A 21661-nucleotide genomic window follows, 5' to 3' on the forward strand; every position below is an offset into this window, starting at 1 on the left:
ATTTTGTAAAATACTAAACAGAACAATACATAAGAGTATATGATAATACAATATAGATAACACATGACAAACGTTTAATGTACAATATTGAAAAAAATTTATCTTATACGATATTTAGTAAAAATAAAGTTATTTTAATATTTTAAATAAGTTGTACATAGGACAAAAAATTATCCTTGGTTCATTGGAGAATAAGGACCTACGATTTTGTCTCGTCCTTTACTCTCAATTTATCCAGTTAACAGTTATAAAATCAAATAGAATATAACTGAAGTTGTCTTGTTTAATCATTTACTCCCTCCGGTCTCATATATAAGAAACGAAAAAAAATAAATTCAAAGTCTTAATATAAGAAAAAGCAACTACAATGATTATATATATTTTGGATATTCCAATTTTACCCCTAGTTTTATTTTATGCAAAGCTTATAATCATTAGCACGGTCTCCAAAACTTAACTTTTCTAATGATGAAAGTGAAAATGACTATTTCTTTTTAGACTTTATCCAATTTTATTAAAAAGTGTGTATTTTTTTTTGTTTCCTATATTCAAGACCGGAGGGAGTAACTTTTAATAGATATTGAGCAAGTAAAATCATTTATTTTGAACCATATACTAATACTTCATTTGACTAATATTTTATAAATCATTGAAGGCTATAATAGAGTGGTATCCATTTTATAGAAGGGTATCACCTGCAGCTGAAAGGCTAGCTAGTCCTACAAATTTTGCAATTCAAAAAGGTATTGCTAAATATTGTGGTTCTTTCGACCGTTAATTTTACCTTCTCATACATTTTTTCTGTCCTTGGGAGATTATGTAGTTATCTTATCAAAAACATGTTGTGGCAAGAAAATATAAAAAAAAAATATATATTACTAATTTTAAATTTAAAAATCAATTTAAAATATTAGATAATTCACACTAAATTGATTTTCTCTCATTCTCTAAATTAAATATGACTATAGTCATGCATTTTGATAACAAATATTGTTGGTATCGGTTGAAAATATACATGTTGAAAAGTCCTCATTTTCCAAAAAATAACACCACAACTATATATATATACCCACAATATATCTTGTACCGAATAATACCACTCACTTTTTTTTTCCAGGTATTAAAGACGATTATTTTTTTTATCATAAAAAAAAAAGACGATTATTTAAATCATGCATGTCATGTAAGAATTAATATTATATATCATATATTAAAATATAAAGTGATTGTATTGTAAATTTTAATCTCTTTAATTTTATTTTTACGAAACACCTATTACATTATGTATCTATATTATTTATTAAATACCCTCTCCGATCCTAAATATAATAAACAAAACACTTTTTATTCAGTTAACCCTATAACTGAATAAATATAATCATAAGTATGAGATAGATATTGGAATACATGTGGTCCCCATGAGCATAGCTAGTGGTGGAAATGATCCGAACTAACTCAAAAATAGTTCGGTACTTGGTTCGGTAATTAACTCGTTGAACTTGGTTCATGAACCAAACGAGTCGAACTTGAGTTGAAAATTAAGCTCGTTAAACAAACGAGCTGAACTTGAACTATATATAGTTCGACTCGTTTGGTTCATGAAAAGGTCGATAGTTATATATGAGAATGATTTATAGCCATTAGATCAAAATTCAACGGTTAAGATTAAATGTCAGTTTTAAGCAACACATCTACTCAATTAATTCATTTTAATCTTTTCATCTTCTTCAAAGAAAGTTTGCAGCTCTTCATTTCTCCATGAAATTTCTGCAACTCCCTTCAATTCCTCAATTCCATTCAACTCCCTGTTTGCATCTCTTCAATTCCTCTCCCCGCCCTATTATTAGTGTTTCTCAGTTCTCACCATTTCCATTCTTTGCATTCTCGTCATTCTCACTACCTCCCTTTACTAGATATCAGACCACCCACCCACCATTATTTTTCTTTTGATTCAGTTAACCCTATAACATCCACACATCCAAGTGCTTGGATTAAATCCAATTTCCAAGACTGGATCTTTTTTAAAAAATCCAGGTTTCAATTTCAAGAATTAAGTTGATAAATTAAAATAAAAAATCAATCTTTCAAAAGTTAAACAAGTTCCAAAATCAAGAACCAATATGAGAAACCAAAAAAATGGAGAAACGAAAACCCCATGGTTGTGTTCTAAAGAATAAACTCTCATCTTGTATTTTAGAGAATTTGGAGGAAAAATAAAAAACAATGGATCTGAAAAAATAAATCTCCGTTTTCGTTTAGAAGAAAGAAAGGAAGAAGATGAGTGAGGACTAGGAAAAATAATTGAATAGTGTGAGGCTTAAATGGAACATTTAATCTTGACCCTTAAATTTTAATCCAAAGGTCACTAATAGTTCTCACCGTTTTTACATAAAATAAAATCATTCTCATAATAGAAGCCCCATATATATACTTTTGTGTTTCTGTAAGTGTGTTTTATTACTACTTTATTAAAAATTATAAGAAAAAAAAAATGTAACAACAAATCCAATGTGTGAAACAAATACCTCCATATGCCCACATTCAAATGTGTCATATGATATGATGATATGATATAATACAAATTGCTTGCAAACAAGCAATTTCAAAAGTCCCACATCGAATATTTTGTAAAAGATATAGAAGAGTTTATCTATAAAAAGAGTGTGAATCACAGTACATAGACTCTGTTTGGCAAAAATAGCGGATGGCTGATAAGTTAGCTTATGGCTGATGGTTGATGGCTGATAGCTTATAACTTATAGCTTATGGCTGATGGCTGATGACTGATGGCTGATAAGCTGATTGAAGTGTTTGGTAAAATTAGCGGTTCACTGACTAGTAAATGTAAAATGACAAAGAAGGACATATAAAATCTCTTATAAAAAATTATTATTAAACCTATATCTAATTAATATTTAAAACACTTCAAATTTAGTTATTCAAATTTATTAACTTAATATATCTTTTATTATTATTAATTTTTTTTATAAAGAATTAAAATTTATTCTTTGAAATTTTATTTTAAGTTTAATTTCATTTCATTTATTACACTTTATATAAAATATTAAACATTACATTTTTTAGGTTTTTATAACAAATACATAAAAGATAAATCAAAAGAATAAAATACATAAGAATAAATCAAAAGTACTAAAATGAAGGGGTGATAATATAGTTATGTACAAATGCGCCATCAAATATTGTCACGTAAAACAATTTTTTTTTTGGCCTTTATGTACAACAACATTTTAAACATTTATATAGTACTACTGTATATTTTAATTTTAATTTATTTCGGATTAAATCAACATTTATCTTCATTATTTTTATGTAGGATATTTATTTTCATTATATATAAATAAACTAATATTATACTTTTTTTTTACGCAAACTAATATTATACATAAATGCATATTTCTAGTATAGTATATTAAAAACTGACGACGTCGACCCATCAAAAAAAAAAAAAAACTGACGACGTCGTAGAACATAGCGTAAACTATACCAATTGAAAAATAGAAAGGGTATTTATTTTATTTCATAAGAATTGGAAGCAAAATGTCAAAAAAAAAAAATATTGGAAGCAAAGGAATCACGTTTTTATTTTATATTATAATATATTAAAAAGGGTAAAAATGGATTTCAGGTAAAATGATAAGGGTAAAAATGGAAGAAAAGATGATAAGCTATAAGATATAAGTTCATAAGCTAATTGAAATAGCTTATGGAAAATAAGCTATAAGTCACTAAAATAAGCTATAAGTCAGTGTTGAAAAGGTTGTTACCAAACAGGTCTTTTAGCTTATAAGCCATAAGACATAAGTTATAAGTCAGTTTGGTGGTGTTGCCAAACAGACCCATAATGTCCTCTTGGAATGGGATTAATAATGCTATCTTTCAAACTACACAAATTAGCAACACTAAATAGCAAAAAAAAAAACAGGTGTCATCCTCTAAGCATGTCCACATAGGATTTTGAGTTTCAATAGGTGACAAAATTTTTACCTCAATTAGGCAATGTTTTCAAACTTGAAAGTGGAGGGAAAATTGAATAAATGAATGATCAATGGGCCAAAATTTGAACCGAAATGCAAGGCCCATATGGTTTAGGCCCAAAACAAGGAAACAATAAAAAAACTCGGTGGCAGAAGAAAGTAGTGACAAGTCGTTTTCTTCATCTGCGATGTTTTCCTCTTCTGGCAAACAAGTAAGAAGCAAGTTTATTCAAAACAAATCAAAATCCCATATGTATGCAAGCTTCTTCTGTTAAGATTCCTCACGGGTTTGAAATTCAAATCCAAACCCTTCCACCTCATTTAAACATCAAACTAATCTGGCTCTCAATATTTTCTTCTTTACGTATACCCTTTCTCCAATGTTAAAAATTGCCATATCGGTGCTTCCTCAAAAACCCCTATGCAGTTTTCTACTGATATCTCTGAGGAAAACAATTTTTCCCTCCAACATGATTTTATTTGAACTCATAACCCTAAGGTAATTTCGGATTCAATATCTCCCGCCTTCATTATTTTTGGTTTAATTATTATTTTATTGTTTTTAGGGTTTCTGTGTTCTTGGTATTTAAAGGTTTGGTTGTTCATTGAGACATTTGCACCGCAGCCAACATATTTGCCTGCCCCTCCTCTTTCTCTCTTTTTTATCGCAAAAATTATTAGATAAATATTTTCAACGCCTTTTTATTCAACAAATCCTAAATTATCTGATTTCTGAAATGGCTTTGACTCTTGGTAATCGTAGTATGTTTTCAAACATTGATGAAATCAATTCTGATAGAACAAATTGGAATTTTAAGGCAAAGATCATAAGACTTTGGCAAGTGAACGATTTTAATCGACCTAATATGCCTTTTTCTGTTGAAATGGTGTTAATGGATTCAGATGGTTCTAAGATTCATGCCACCATCAAAAAAACACTTATTTACAAGTTTAAACATGATGTAATTGAGGGAAAAGTTTATTCTTTTGAAAATATTGGTGTGGCTGCTAATACTGGAGCTTATAGGACCACACATCATCCATACAAACTGAACTTTCAGTTTGGTTCCATTGTTCAAAGGTTGTCAAATTGTGATATTGTTAAATCTCCATTTACCTTTGTTCCAATTTCTGAAGTTGTAGGTGGCTTATATGACACTGATTTCTTAGTTGGTGAGTTTGATTATATAGTTTTAATTTTTTTTTTCTTTTCTGTGTTTAATATCTTACTAACCCAAATTTTTGTTATGAACTTCATGTCAGATGTGATTGGTCTTTTAACTGAGATTGGTCAGGAACGTGAGATCACTAATCAAAATGGTAGCACAACAAAGCTGAATGTCATTTCCTTGGAGGCTGATGGGTATGATATTACCTTGCTGTTAACTTTCATAAACTATTTCAATTTATAAATATCAACTATGGGAACTTTTATTTATTTATAAATTTTTTATACTATTACTTTAGGCATAAGCTGCAGTGTACACTTTTTGGACCATATGTTGATGAACTGAATACCTTTGTGGGAGCTGGTGATCTAAACAATCATGTGGTCATTGTTCATCTTGCAAAAGCTAAGACCTTTCAAGGTTGTTAATTCAAATCCACTATTTATTTTCATACCTATTATAACACTATTGTTTTCTAAATATGTATATGTTGTTCCATTTTAAATCTGAAGTTATTGATTGGCAATTTGTAGACAAGATACACATACAGAATTGCATGAATTGTTCTGTTTTGATATTTAACCCAAACTGTGAGGAAAGTAAGATCTTTAGGGCAAGGTATGTGATCAACAACTTTAACTTTTATTATTTTTAACTTTTATTTTTTATATTATCATTATGTATCAAAACATATGCACTGATTACAGTTAACTTTTATTTTCCTTATTAGTCTTAATGATTCCGATGAGAATCATTCTCCATTGACCTTTACTCAACTTAGTAATGAGTCAGCTGTGACCCCACTTGATGAGTTTCTGTACAATACTCCAAGGGCAACCTTGCAAGATCTCAAGGATGCTACAAAAGTAGGCATTTAGACAACTCAACCTTTAATGATGTTTATTATTAATCCTATTACATTTTTTAATAAGCCACTACTTATTTTTTTATAGGTATCATCACATGTTGTAGCTGCTACTGTGAAGAGAACTTTAAATCCTGATCGTTATTGGTATACAGCATGTTTTTGCGGTAAAGCTGTTATACAAGATTCAAGGTTATGGTTTTGTGAAAAGTGTAATAGGCATGTTCCAAAGGTTGTTCCTAGGTAAATATATTAAAATGTGAAATTTCACTACTCATTATGAATATTTCATTTATATTTTGGTTATGTTATAATACGAACTATTTTATTATGCATCAGGTATTGTGTCAAACTTAGAGTCATGGATGATACTGATTCTGCCACGTTTGTTGTTTTTGACAAAGAAGCAAGTGCGATATTTAATATGTCTTGTGCTGATATGCTTCAACTTGGGGATGTTGTATGTGATGATTTTTAAGTTTGTTTTTTAATTAGTCAAATATCATTGTGCAATGCAAACATTTATTAATGTCATAATTTTATTTAGCAGGCTGATGGTGAGCAAATTGTGCCACCTGAAATTGATGACATGCTGGTTAATCATACTTGGCTTTTTATGGTTGAAGCTAAACCTTCTCAGAATCCTAGGTTTGAGCAATCTTTCCGTGTTAGAAAGATTTGTACCGATGAGGTTATAATTAAGCAGTTTAAGGACAAGTGGGATAATGAGGATGCTGTCTGTAATAAAAAAAGAAATGTATGCCTTTATCTTATTATCCTATTTATGAACACCCTGACATAAATGGTCTAATATGTTTTATAACTTTTTGAACTTTGTGTTTTGTAGGAGGGTGGTTCTTTGAGTACTTTGCTCGATAAGGGGAAAGATGTTTATGTTGGTGGTACCTCTAATTTCCTTTCTGAGGTAAATTTTTTTAATGTTAGGTGTCTGTGTAAATGATGCTATGTTAGTTAGTTAGATGCCTTACTTTTATAACATATAATGTAGTTAGTTAGATGCCTTATGTTATTCATGTTGTTTAGGAGTGTCAAAACTTTAGTGGAGATTCTGACAAGGGAAAAGGTTTGATTGTTGATGGAACACCTCTTGAAGTTTCACAAGATTTGATGTTGAAATTTTCAGAATCTATTGTTAATCTTGACGATGATTCTGTTAATACTTCTTTTTGTGTTAAGCCAATGACACCTTGTGTGAGCCCAATGACCTCTACATTGACTGTCAAGCCAATTACATCTGATCCACCTGTGAAGCCAATCAACTTTGTTGCTGCTGTGAACCCAATGCTCTCCGCTGTTTCTGCGAACCCAACTATCTCTGATGTGGTTACTCAACAATCTGCTGCTGCTGTCAAACCAGTAAACTCTACTTCTGGTAATGATGTCAGCATGCGATCTTCATCCTCTGCTCGCCCATGTGGACAGCGGAAGAAATCCTTAGCTAAGAGAGTGTCTCCTCAACATGAGAACACGACGGTTGAAGATGACAATGCTCCTATCAAGTTGTTGAAGAGGGCTGTGAAGATTGAGAAGATACCCTAAGCTGGCTATGTTAGGGATAGTCATTGCTTGCTATTATGTTTAAGCTTTAATTAGATTATGTGTTGTAGTTTGTCCCAGTGGCAGTGGGCTTAAGTACTGTTGTTTTGTGGCCCAGTGGCAGTGGGCCTTTAATTAGGACAATGTTATGTTTCAGTTTGATTAATTGTGGTAGTCTTTTAAGTAGGGCTTTAATTAGGATTAATCACTTTTGTAATGAGGTCCAGTGGCAGTGGTCCTTTACTATGATCAATTTGAATTATTATGTGACTTTGGGTACAACCTTTATATTATTTCTGCAAGTAGTTATTTCAAATTTATTGCATGGTTACATAGTTTAGTACCACATTTATTATCTACCTCATGGCATGTTCATTTTCCCAACTTGCTACATTAAATATCCTGTACCTACCTTCAAATGGTCATTATGTTATTGGACTAACACAAGTTGCTATATATTTACCATTGGAGGTTCATATGATTTGCAGTGATTTGTGTTTTATTTTTTTGCACTTGATTTTGCAAGACATACATGGCTGAAGGTGCTTATGATGATATCAATACAATTCTTGCTACCAGATTACAAAAGGCTATTTTGACTACAATACATGTCAAAGAGTTGGACCGAGTTTGGAAAGTTTATGCAGGAAATGACTTGCATTTCCTTACTTGGAATCAATCTCTTGAACAACCTCTAATAACAGACGGATGGACAAAACTTCGTCAACACTTTGACTTGCAGTACCAATATCATGAAATTAATTTGGTTTATTATGGTGATAGCATGTTTTACCTGCTTCTTCCTTCTATAGAACCATGCACAACTGATGAATTTCCTTCATTTCACTCCCTATCTACTAAAATCCCCGAACCATTAACATTTGAGTTTGTTTGTGGAATTGACTCAAATGAAACAAGAAAACAATTAGTTAAGTATTTTAATGTTAGTCAACATTTTTAGTTATACTTTTACATATTAGTACTTACACACTTTTCTTAATGTCAACCATATTATGCAGATCTTTGACAAGTGGTTAGGTGACTATATCACATCTTTTCATAATTACTTGGTGCTTCAAGGTCCGGTCGCAGAACCTCATCTGGCAGAAATTATTGAAGCACCAGGTCGGACTGGAGTTCGAAAATTGGAGGCAGTAGCATGGTCCAGATTCTGCTGTGATAATTTCTTCTCACCTGGAGATATTCTAAAGTTTAGTTTTTTTAATATTGCAAAGAGCAACAGAGTTGATGTTGATGTTGTTAGATTTGTTAAGTAATCCAACAATCAACATGTGTTGTTTTCTTTTATACTAATTTATCTTTTCATGTACCAATGACTACAACTGCTGTAGTGGATTTGATCTTAGTTATTATGTGTTATTGTTTTGAGTTGATCTTGGTACTTTTCAATTAATCTTTAATATATATTTCTTATGATATTGTCTTTTCGATTATTAGTATAGGAAAAAACCCAAAATTTAATCTAATAATTTAGGTATTAACATTTATGTTGATAGCATAATCTGTCAAAAACCAAAAGTAAAACTTTAGTTTCACACCAAAGAATAACTGTTCAACATAAATAAGGTTCTAATAGCAAGAAAAGACATGTGTCAATCTCTGAGATAGTCCACATAGGATTTTATCTCGATATTTTTGTTTTCCCATTCATGCGGGCTTTTTGGACGGTTCTTGCATTTTCAGTCCGTGAAGCCAACCAATCTATTGTGACACTACGTCAAAATAAATTATTGTAATTGCAACCTAGAATCCTATGTGTAATTGCTAAATCATTGATCATTGAAACAGGTCCAGTATTATTTGTCCATCTGGCGTGGGAAACATATTGCTCATTTTTTAATATGAGTCGATTTTATTTATGGAATTTTGTTCACATAGGTAAATGAAATAACGGTGTAGAAGGAAAACCAACTGATAACAAGAAATAAAATATCGTGATAGTTCAAGATATTAACCACCGTTAGCAACTTGCAACCAACGATCATATACACAACATAAAACATAAGCGAGAGACAATAAGATTCTAATAGCAAGAAAAGACAACTGTCAATCTCTAAGATAGTCCACATAGGATTTTAAGTCCACATATTTTTTTTTTTGCCATTCATGCGGGCTTTTTGGACGGTTCTTGCATTTTCCGTCCGTGAAGCCAACCAATCTATTGTGACACTACGTCAAAATACATTATTGTAATTGCAACCTAAAATCCTATGTGTAATTGCTAAATCATTGATCATTGAAACAGGTCCAGTCTTATTCGTCCATCTGGCGTGGGAAACGTATTGCTCATTTTTTAATATGAGTCAATTTTATTTATGGAATTTTGTTCACATAGGTAAATGAAATAACGGTGTAGAAGGAAAACCAACTGATAACAAGAAATAAAATATCGTGGTAGTTCAAGATATTAACCACCGTTAGCAACTTGCAACCAACCACCATATACACAACATAATACATAAGAGAGAGACAATAAGGTTCTAATAGCAAAAAAAGACAAGTGTCAATCTCTAAGATAGTCCACATAGGATTTTAAGTCCACATATTCTTTTTTTTTCCATTCATGCGGGCTTTTTGGACCGTTCTTGCATTTTTAGTTGATTAAGCCAATCCATTAGGATTCTACATCAAAATTATTGGTTCTTATTGGAACTTAAATAAAACACTACAATTTACCTACAAATTTTAATATAGTAAGTATCGGGAGGTGCAATTATTGTAGGCAGAAGGACCTGTTGGGTCTTACGACCCACAACCCGTTTTTGAGCCCGGTCCGTTTGGATGTTTGTTTAACAAAGGAAGAGACAAACAAAGTAAACCCTATCCATTCATCTTATCCTTCCAACGAGTTCCACGCGATTTCCCAACTTCCCGTCAAAGTTGCCGCTCAACAAGGATATTCGCTCAAGTCTTCAAATCGTATCCGTTCATTATCGAGGATGGCTTCTTCATCTGCGATCAGGTAGTATCTTTTTCAATTGTTTTTTTCTTTTGTACTTTTCGACAACATGAGGGACCATTTCATACGACTTTGAACTCTCAATCTATTTGTGGATAATATAGTATACTGTATATTCATCTGTAACATGTACTTTAACAAAATTAATTAATACTTTTTGTCAATTATACACATGTTTCTCAATCTCTCTATATGTCGTTTTCAACATAAATTGGGTCTTAGGTGAAACTTTGCTTTCTTAGTAGGTATATTATTCAAACATTGAAAAAAAATACTCATGTTACTTTTATTTTGACTTTTTCATATTTTATAAGAAACAAATCTGGTGATCAATCCAAAGTTACATGTTGGTTCCAAACTGAAGTACATCCTTCTAAGGTAAATTTCATGAACCAATAGTTGAGTTATTGTTCTTCATGTGAATCAATTAATTAACAGTTTCTCACATTCAATTAATGGACATTATACTTTATCTTTATATTATATTAGGAGGAAATTTATATTTGTCCTGCATTTGCTAAGAAGTACATACCCAAAATGAACTTGAAATACTTTGGATGGATCAAGAGTAAAAATAGAAATCAAAACTATGGATGCACTATGGTTGTTTTCAAGTGGAAGAATGATCAATATTATATTAGTGATGGTAGAGTTGTTGCCAGGAGGAATGGCATTAAGGTACCAACCATTGTCACCCTATACTTTGAGGGCGAAGATAACACTTTTACCATGTGGCCTGGAACACTTGAAGAACGTCCTAAATTTTTTAAATTGAGTCATTCAATTTATCCTAATAGGTAACTATTTATGTGTTTTTTTGTATATTGCCAATAACAAATGTGAATTGTTATTTAATTATATACTAATGTATATCTTCGTAATTTTCTTATCAAACAGCTCTAATGGCTGGTCATTTAATCCAGAAACGCATTTCGAAACTGTTATTTACCCATATAAGGTATTGACTATGTAGCAAATACTTTTATTTGTATATACGAAATTTTTATTTCAAACTATTCCTATTGATAGAGTTATTTATAACTTATGATTTATATGCCTATATGAAATGTAGGAAAGAATTGACATTTGCCCTACCTTTGTGGGAAACTTTGAAAGCATCATCAATTTTGAAAATCCTGTATCATTAATAAACAGTAAGAAACAAGAATGTGAGGTGTTTCTTAAATGTAGTAAAGGTATATGGTATTTCAGTGATGGAGAAGAAGTTTGCAAGGCATTTGGATTTAAGAAACCCACGTCTGTCTTCTTGAATTTTCAATTTAAGGATAATCCTTTTGATCTTATTGAAAAAAGAGCTAGGCAGACTGCTCCTATTGTTGAAGATCTTGCTGATAAAATCCCAGTGATTGAGATATCTTCTGATTCCAACGAAGAAGAAGATGACGATGACGATGAGGATGACGAATCAGAAGACGAAGATGACGATGACGATCACGATGAGGATGAGGACCCTGGACCTTTTGGCATGGTTTATAATGTTGAGGATGTTGTTGAGGATGATGAAGATCGTCTTCGTTATAATCACTTTGATGTTGAGATCACAGAGTCCATGGCATATTCCAACCAAGTTATGGTAAGTGTAATTTCTAATTAGTAATGTTAACAGTTGCTTTATAACTTTAATTCTTCCTTCAATTTATTTATCCCTAATTTCATTTTATTGTAGCATTTTCCCAACCCAACATCGAAACATGCTCTTCGGCCAAGTCAGACGGAGATTTATATTCGAGATATTAACACAGGAAGAGTAATCAATTGCAAAATCAAGACTTCGACCCGCAATAAGAATGAAAGATATCTTGGGAAAGGTTGGTATGATTTCAAGCAAGAGCTTATGTTGATGCCTGGAGATGTGTTGAAGTGCTCAGTTGAAGACCCGCCACATTACCTCAATGTCATGATTATCCGTCGAGCTTGATTTTGTTAAGAAGGACCTGTTGATTATAAGAGCATTTGGCAATTATGTAATGATGGTTTATAGTTTGGATTATTTTGGCAAACAATGCATCCATGTTTCTGCTGTTTTGGCTATTATATGTAATATATTTTGAACAACTTATGAATTACTATCATGTAATGTACTTTAACTATGTTTCAAGACTTATATTGTGTGTATTAATCTTGCGTATGAATTTAGTGCTTATAGCATTGCAGCTTATTGCATAGGAGCTTATATCATAAATGATTAATAACCTCTTTACATTTCAATATGTACTTTGAAAAGTACTTACATAAACTAAAATGTTTCCAAGTGTGATTACATAAGCACTTATAAATTGTTAACAAAATGTATATAAGCACTATGGCAAAGTATGACATAATATCTCAGCATCATTCAATATATAACAAAGGTTTATTGAACTTTTATTTTGCCATACCAAATATTTAAAATAATGATGTATAAAAAATTTCAAAGAATACTAATCCGATTTTGCAATTTTTATTTTTGAAGAAAATAAAAAAATAAATAGAAAACCCAAGTTCGTGAAAGTTGAGTGGAACATCGTTAATGACAAATAGCACTTCTCTGGTTCGATTTTGCAAAACTTTTTGTTACAAAATATAAAAAACTAAATAGAAAACCTAAGTTCGTGAAATTGAGTGGAACACTGTTCGCGACAAATATCAGTTCTTTTTAATTTATCAACACACTATTATAACAATTTATGTCAATGTATAAGCTCTCATTAGTTTCAAACAAGCCAATGGTAAAAATTATATATCCAACCCGTTCGATGCAGTTTTCATTACCACGTCAACTTCAATTTTGAAAAGATTATGGTTATCAATAATAACATAAAGAATTTAATTTATATGCACCGTATGTATAAACTTATTTTGCACACGCGTCCAATAATGTCATTCCTTCGCATTATCTATGCTAATTAAAAATACATTATGTGTCACATTCTTTAAATGGTGTGGCAACGCATCATTAGATATATGTGTAAAAAAAAAATTACACCGACGGTGCATAACAATTAAACTCTAATATAAAAGAGTCTTATACACACATTTTTATCGTCTACTTCAATTGGGCTTACAAATCTGATAATATCATAGATTATTTAGGCCCAACTCTTGATCCAGCCTACATTTGCAAATACATATTAGAAAAGTCATCGTGGCACGACATCATCTTCCTCCTTCATCCTCTTCTTCGTCATACTGTTCACACCATCTTCTACAATGGAATCTTCAATTAACAGGTAACAACTATCTATACCTTACTCTTTGCGACATTCAATTGATTTGCGACCCACAATTTTTTTTAATCGTCATCTAATGTTGGATAGAAAGAGGATAGTGACATAGGTTATTAGGAGCAGATTTGTTTTTGGAGAAAATATGAATTCCTCATCATTCGCATAATTAGTCAAAAAGTTAATTACATTACTCTAATTTCTAAATCTTTTTTCAGCGAACATCTAAATGATAGAAATATTGACATAATACTGACGAATGTAATATTGTTAATGTGTTTATACAATGAATTTCAGCATTCCTTCACAATCTCTCCATGATAGACCTGCTTGGTTTAAAACAGTTATTGACCCTGATAAGGTATTCTCAATTTATTTCATTTATTTGATATTTTATTTAGATATACATTGGTTTAATATTTAGCGTTGATGCTGATATAATTTGCATACATCAACTTTGTTTTAGGACGAAATTCATATGTGTCCACTTTTTGTTAAGAATTGGTCAAGTCAGATGAATTTTGAAAAAACTGGATGGATTATAAATGGTAATAAAGAGAGAACTATGGTGGTGTTCAACTGTGACAATGGTAAATGGTATATTAGTTCTGGAATTATAGTTGCCGTGAGAAATGGATTTACAGTACCAACGGAAGTTTATCTTTATTACCAAATGAAGCGTAATAATTTATTGATGTTCGAATCAATTATGAGTCAATTCGCTCCTCCTTATGAGGCTCCCTGTGAATCCGATGAACATCCATGTTCTGGTTTTTTTTATAATGAGCAAAACAATGAGGATGTTGAGGTTCAACAACTTAATACTCAAGGTACTGAAGATATGGATCAATCACATATCTATAAATTTGATGTCAAGATCACAAGTGCAATCATTAACAATAATGAATTTCAAGTAGGTCATATTTAATCCATCAATAACTGTTGTGTTTCAACTAAATTTTTTTACTATTTTGAGTTTCACTTTTAATTTTATATCAGGAATTTCAAAACACATCGTCGAAGTATGTTCTCAAAGTCAAGGCTGAGAAAATTTCTGTTACGGCTTTGGACACAAGCGAAGTTTGGAATTGCGAAATAATGCCATGTAATCATGTTGGCCAAGTCAAAAAAGATGTTGGTGAAGGGTGTTACCACTTTAAGTTGAAAAATAGGTTGATGGTTGGCGATGTCTTGCGGTTCAGAAAAAAATGAAATCAACCTATGTAGAAGTCAATGGAGGGTTCAAATTGTATTAGCCTTTTGTTGTATATAGATATTTAATATATATTGTGTTTTAAACAATATTTCAATTATTGTGTTAGTGGAACATGTTGTGAGAATTTGTTGTAATATTTTCAATGCTACAAGAGTTATGCCAATATTAGGCATTTGATATATAATGTTGTTTTATGCATTCTTGGTTTATTAGTATTCCATTATCAATTGAAGGTTTTTTAATTACGATATACAAACAATGCTTGGCCATCGTATCTCTATATAAATTTCAATTATATATGGTTTGATGGTATGCATACAAATTCAGTTTTAAAGGTTTTCTTTTTATTAATATCATGCTAAACTTATAACCTGTTAGGGTAATAACAAGTATAAGAAGACAAGCAATTGCATCCACAATTGCATGTGATGCCTAAATATCATTTTTAATTGTTGAATCCTCAAAGCACATAGCAAATTGTCTTATTCTCAAGGCATATTTGCCCTTTTTCGTCCAACATTATTGTCTTGACAAAGACAATACAAAGTATTACCTATTCTCCAAATTTTACTTTCCTATAGGAAAGTTAGATATTATAGGTTGATGAAAGAGACAACACTCTTTTGCATTTCCATTTTTTATGCCACTTATACCAATATGTTGAAAGTGAACACACAATATAACCTAAAGAAGGTTTATCTTAAGTTGACTATCTTTTTTGTTTTCTTCCCAATTTGTTTATTACACCAATACCGAACAACTTTGTGAAAAGCCTTGGGTTTCATCTCTCCTCAAACCAATGCATTCTTCACAAAAATTTTCATGAGTTCCTATAATTTGAGGATCATCACTCCTATAGGTTTCAACATTTGTTAGCCAAAATATGTTTAACTAAAATACCTTCATGGTATATTTATAAATTCAAAGTTCAATCAATGAATATTTCTCAATCAAAGATAGCAAGATTCAGTAGGAAACAAAAGTTACATAATCATACAAGCAACAAGAATGGCTCTTCTTCAGGTTTGTACTTCCCAATCCTTTGTTTCTTCAAAATACTTAGAGGTTTATATTTAATATTTATATTTAGTATTCATGTCTAATCTAATTGTTCTTACTGACAGAAAATATTCAACCAAATTTGGGTCAAAGCTCTTTCAATAATACATCATCTGGTTCAGGTAAAACAAGATTCATGAGCTTCCATAATTTTTGAAGTATACAATTGGCTATTTTTTTTGTTATTTCACTTACCTTTATTTTTTATAACTTGGAGGTATATTTGAAATGACAGAGAATATCATGCCAATGGATATCAGTATCCAATCCAACTATACAACAAAGGGAGAACTATTTAAGAGGAAAGCAGACAGGATTCCATTGTCACCTTTGACTCAAGGTATTGCAAATGATATTTTTAATGTCAATAGGATTCTTTGCAAGTAGCATACCGTAACGATATATTTCTATTTGAAACAGGAAGCATATTGACTACAAACGTAGAAAGTGATATGAACCAAAACATTCCTGCAAAAAGAATTAGAATTCCAAATCCTAAGTATTTTTCTCCTGTATCATGTGTTGTTAACTCTTCAAATGAGTCGAGCTCTAAATCATCAAGATCAAGACCTAAGCAACAAGGTTAATTACAATATTATTTATTTGACACTTTGTATTATCTGGTTTTGCATTTATCATAAAAGCAAGCGATTTATTAATCTAATATTATACGGTTTTACATATACAGGAACAAATACAGGTAAATCTAAAGTTGCAGTTCCTGCGTTATCAAGAAGAAATAATCACACTTCAAAAAGGTTTCCGCTACATAATAAATATATTGGTGTTCAAAGAATAGATTTTGATGATGAAACCAATGGTCAGTATATTACTACTAAGTTTTATTTGTCTAATGCGTTAAATATAATGTTGGGCTACTAAACTAATTACTACATTGCAATTCAGGTTCTTCTAATGTGGTAAATGACATGGATGTATATAAATCCAATTTGTATGCAAGTTCTGAAATTGAAGGTATGTATTGAATCTACTTCTATATGTATAAAAGAATATTTTTTTAAATTAGTCTTTATTAATATATTGATTATAATGGTCAACCAGGAGTCATTAACTTTGGCATGCCTGAAATTACATGCAAGTGGTGTAATGCTGAATTATGGTATGAGGAAAGAGCGGAAAAGACAAGGCATGGTATTGATATAGAATTTTCAATTTGTTGTGCAAAAGGAAAAGTTGAACTTCCTCTTCTTAAAAAACCTCCAGACCTTTTACTAGCTTTAATAAATGGCTGTGATCGACGTAGTAAGAACTTTCAGGAGAACTATAGAGCTTTCAACAGTATGTTTGCTTTCACGTCATTAGGCGGTCACATAAATTACAACATTAATGATGGTGGTGGACCTCCTCAATTTATTTTAAGTGGTCAAAATTATCACAGAATTGGATCTTTAGTACCAGAAGCAGGAACAACTCCTAAGTTTGCACAGTTATATATCCATGATACTGAAAATGAAGTGAACAACCGAGCTGCGTGCTTTAGGTTAGTAGTTTGTAAAGTTTAATCGAAACATAATTACAATTACATGTGTTATATATGCCTAATACTTTTCTATTTTTCAGGTCTGATAACAACAAAAAAGATCCCATTGATATTTCTTTAGTTAAAGATCTTAAAGAAATGATAGATTATTGCAATCCACTTGCTAAGTCTTTTAGGAAGGTTAGAGATGCTATTCAATCCGGTACTACTCATAATTTGTCATTAAGATTATATCGAAAGCGAACAAATGATTCAAGAATGCATAATATACCTACAGTTGATGAGGTTGCTGGTTTGATAGTTGGTGACTTTGAAGACTCAGAAATTGGAAGAGATATTATTGTTAATGATAAACAGTATGGCTTGACTAGAATTCATGAAACTCATGTGTTGTTCCTGCCTCTTCAATACCCGTTGTTGTTTCCTTGGGGTGAAAATGGTTGGGAACCAGATATTCCACATAGAAAGACAAAAGAAGTACCAACAAGTGAGAAGGAAGAAAGAGTTAAAATTAGAGAATTCATGGCGTTCCGCATTCAAGAAAGAAAAAAAGAATTTGGGAACATTGTTTTTTCTAGGAGATTGTTTCAGCAGTTTGTGGTGGATTATTACACTATGATAGAAGCCCAAAGGCTATCATTCATAAGAGAAAACCAAGATAAAATTCGTTCTGATGTACTAAGTGGTCTACAAGAAGCTGTCGATAGGGGGGATGTGGATGCTTCAACAGTCGGAAGACGCATTATTTTGCCTGATTCTTTCACTGGAGGTCCGTGATACATGTTCAACAATTGTCAAGATGCTCAAGGAATTTGCAAGAGATTTGGTTATCCTGATCTGTTCATAACAGTTACATGTAATGCAAATTGGCCTGAAATACGTAATTTCATTGAACCGAGAGGACTTCAACCTTCGGACCAACCAGATATTGTTGCCAGAGTATTCAAGATGAAACTGGATCAAATGATGTCGGACTTAAAAAAAGAACAAATATTTGGCAACGTCATAGCAGGTACGTGCTATTTATAGATGATTTACTCCACTCAATTCGTTTTGTCATTTATTGTAGCTTAATTAGTAATAGTACATTGATATGTTTACGTTATAATAGGTATGTATACTGTGGAGTTTCAAAAAAGAGGTCTTCCACATGCACATATGTTAATGTGGTTAGATGAAAAAAATAAGATTAAAACTGGTCATGATATTGACAAGGTGATATCTGCTGAGCTTCCTCATCCTAAATTATATCCAAAACTTTATGCCGCTGTATCATCATTTATGATGCATGGCCCATGTGGTGAAGCAAATGTCAATTCTCCTTGCATGGTTGGTTACCGTTGCTCGAAGTTCTTTCCAAAAAAGTATAAATCGTCCACAACTATTGATAATGAAGGCTATCCTTCTTACCGGAGACGTAATACTGGAGTTACAGTAAAAAAGCCTAAGGCCAGCTTAGACAACGGCTTTGTTGTTCCTTACAATCCTTTTCTTTTGATGAGATATCAAGCTCATATTAATGTTGAATATTGCAATAAATCCAATGCCATCAAGTACTTATTCAAATATGTAAATAAAGGTCCCGACCGTTCAAATGTTGAAATATCCAATGCCAAAAATTCAAAAGAGCCGGTTGATGAAATTAAAAGATTTTATGACTGCCGGTATTTATCTCCGGCAGAAGCTGTTTGGAGGACATTTGCATTTGACATTCATCAACATTTTCCAGCTGTTATTAGGTTATCTATTCACTTGGAAAATGAACAAGTAGTTAAATTTGATGATAATAGTTCACTGCATAATGTTGTCCGTTATCGGGAAATGGTTGACACAATGTTTCTTGCTTGGTTTAAAGCTAATATGGACTACGAAGAAGGTCGCAATTTGACATATTCGCAGTTTCCTACAAAATTTGTTTATATACCAAAGGAACATCGTTGGCAACCAAGACAAAGGGGTTTTAGCATCGGAAGATTAACATATGTTCCTGTTGGAGCCGGTGAGTTATACTACTTGAGGGTGTTGTTGACACAACAAAAAGGATGCACAAGTTACGAAGATATTAAAACAGTTGATGGCAAGATATGCAAAACATTCCAAGAGGCGTGTAGTGAGTTAAGGCTTTTAAAAGATGACCAGGAGTTCAAAGATGCAATTAAAGAGTCTTATCAAACAGCGTCAGGTTGGCAGATGAGGAGTTTGTTTGTTAGATTACTTAACATGAATACAATGACTAATCCATTCGATGTTTGGAGCTGTACTTGGAAGATGTTGGCTGATGGCATTCTTTACAATAGGAGAAGGGAACTCAATCTTCCAGGTAATCAAATGATTGTTACGTTTTTGCATATAATATTTTGTTTATTAACCTACGAATTATATAACAACTCCGTGCTGATTCGATGATAATATAATTGCAGATTTACAAATATCTGATGATGACTTGCAGAATCTCTGTCTTAATGAAATTGCAAAACTGTTGACTGAAAATGGAAGAACATTAAGTGATTACCCGTCTATGCCTACCCCTATAGTTGAAGATGTCAATACCTTTCATAACAAACTCATAGCCGATGAACTCAACTATAATAGAGTTGAATTAGCTGCTCTTCATGAAAGTTTGGTTCAAAAGTTAACTGAAGAGCAACATGGTGTCTATCAAGAAATAATGACATCTGTGTTATCTGGTAATGGTCAATTCTTCTTTTTGTATGGTTACGGTGGTACTGGCAAGACTTTCTTGTGGAAGACAATTTCAGCAGCTCTAAGATCTAAAGGAGAAATTGTAATCAATGTTGCTTCGAGCGGAATAGCTTCTTTATTGCTTCCTAATGGAAAAACAGCTCACTCAACTTTTTGCATCCCATTGGAAATCAATGATAAATCTACTTGCAACATTAAACAAAATTGTTTTAGAGCAGAACTATTAAGAGCTGCCAGTCTATTCATATGGGATGAAGCTCCAATGATGAATAGATATTGCTTTGAAGCATTTGATCGTACGATGAGAGACTTGATGGGAAAGGTGGATAAGAATAACAGAAACAAGCCATTTGGTGGAAAAGTTATTGTCTTAGGTGGAGACTTTAGACAGATATTGCCGGTAATTAGGAAAGGATCGAGAAGTGAAGTTGTTAGGGCAGCTATTGGCTCATCAAAGATATGGAAGCATTGCAAAGTTCTGAAATTGACCAAAAACATGAGGTTGAAAGGTGATTTGACTAACAACTCAGAAATTGAACTCAAAGAATTTGCCGATTGGATTTTGAAAATTGGAGATGGCTTATTAGATGGAGATGAAAATGGAGAGGCTGAAATTAAAATCCCTGAAGAATTGTCTGTTCTACAAAATGACAACCCTTTGCTTTCTTTGGTTGATTTTGTTTACCCTAATATTGTTAACGATATTGGCAAAAACAATTTCTTTGAGGATGAAGCAATTCTTGCTCCAACATTGGAGGTTGTTAAAGAGGTAAACGATTATGTGCTATCTATGATTCCAGGTGAATCGAAAGATTATTTAAGTTGTGATACACCATGTAAATCTGATGAGGATAATGAGGTTCAAGGAGATTGGTTTACATCGGAATTTTTAAATGATATCACATGTTCTGGGATACCTCATCATCGGTTAACCCTAAAAGAGGGTGTCCCAGTTATGCTGCTGCGCAATATTGATCAAGCAAGGGGATTATGTAATGGTACCAGGTTACAGGTTAGAGAATTAGGCAAGAATGTTATAACAGTTGTGGTTATCAATGCAACAAATGACGGTGAAGTTGTCTATATTCCAAGAATGGACTTAGTTCCTTCAGATCCTGGACTTCCTTTCAAGTTTTGTCGCCGCCAATTTCCCATATGCTTGTGTTTTGCAATGACCATCAACAACAACCAAGGACAATCTCTCTCCAAGGTTGCGGTTTATTTACCTCGACCAGTTTTTACACATGGTCAATTGTACGTAGCAGTTTCAAGAGTAACAACAAAGAAAGGCTTAAAGTTTCTTATATTAGATGAAGATGGCAAGACCTGCACGACAACTAAAAATGTCGTATTTCCTGAAATTTTTGAGAATTTAAAGGTTTAAAAACAAAG

The 21661-nt window shown here is 32.0% G+C and overlaps 1 protein-coding gene and 1 pseudogene across 1 annotated transcript; both read left to right on the top strand.

The window, feature by feature from the left end:
* Positions 1 to 4732: 4732 nt before the first annotated feature.
* On the top strand, positions 4733 to 7589 carry LOC123886691 (replication factor A protein 1-like). The gene is made up of 10 exons (XM_045935985.1): positions 4733 to 5168; positions 5259 to 5358; positions 5463 to 5584; positions 5698 to 5782; positions 5895 to 6030; positions 6118 to 6272; positions 6369 to 6486; positions 6580 to 6786; positions 6877 to 6954; positions 7074 to 7589. The coding sequence occupies exons 1-10, from the start codon at positions 4733 to 4735 to the stop codon at positions 7587 to 7589; spliced, it is 1953 nt and encodes a 650-aa protein (XP_045791941.1).
* Positions 7590 to 13776: 6187 nt separating this feature from the next.
* LOC123886692 lies at positions 13777 to 21653 on the top strand (annotated as a pseudogene).
* The last annotated feature ends 8 nt before the right edge of the window (positions 21654 to 21661 follow it).

This window comes from Trifolium pratense, linkage group LG5 (genome assembly GCF_020283565.1).
Source record: "Trifolium pratense cultivar HEN17-A07 linkage group LG5, ARS_RC_1.1, whole genome shotgun sequence".
In the NCBI taxonomy this organism is placed as follows: Eukaryota; Viridiplantae; Streptophyta; class Magnoliopsida; order Fabales; family Fabaceae; genus Trifolium; species Trifolium pratense.

Excerpts from the sequence above, each read along its gene's own strand:
- LOC123886691 (XM_045935985.1), top strand. The coding sequence starts at position 4,733 with ATGGCTTTGACTCTTGGTAATCGTAGTATGTTTTCAAACATTGATGAA. Across the intron at positions 6,031-6,117 it reads ATCTCAAGGATGCTACAAAA|GTATCATCACATGTTGTAGC; the intron begins GTAGGCATTTAG and ends ATTTTTTTATAG. Across the intron at positions 6,487-6,579 it reads ATATGCTTCAACTTGGGGAT|GCTGATGGTGAGCAAATTGT; the intron begins GTTGTATGTGAT and ends TTTATTTAGCAG.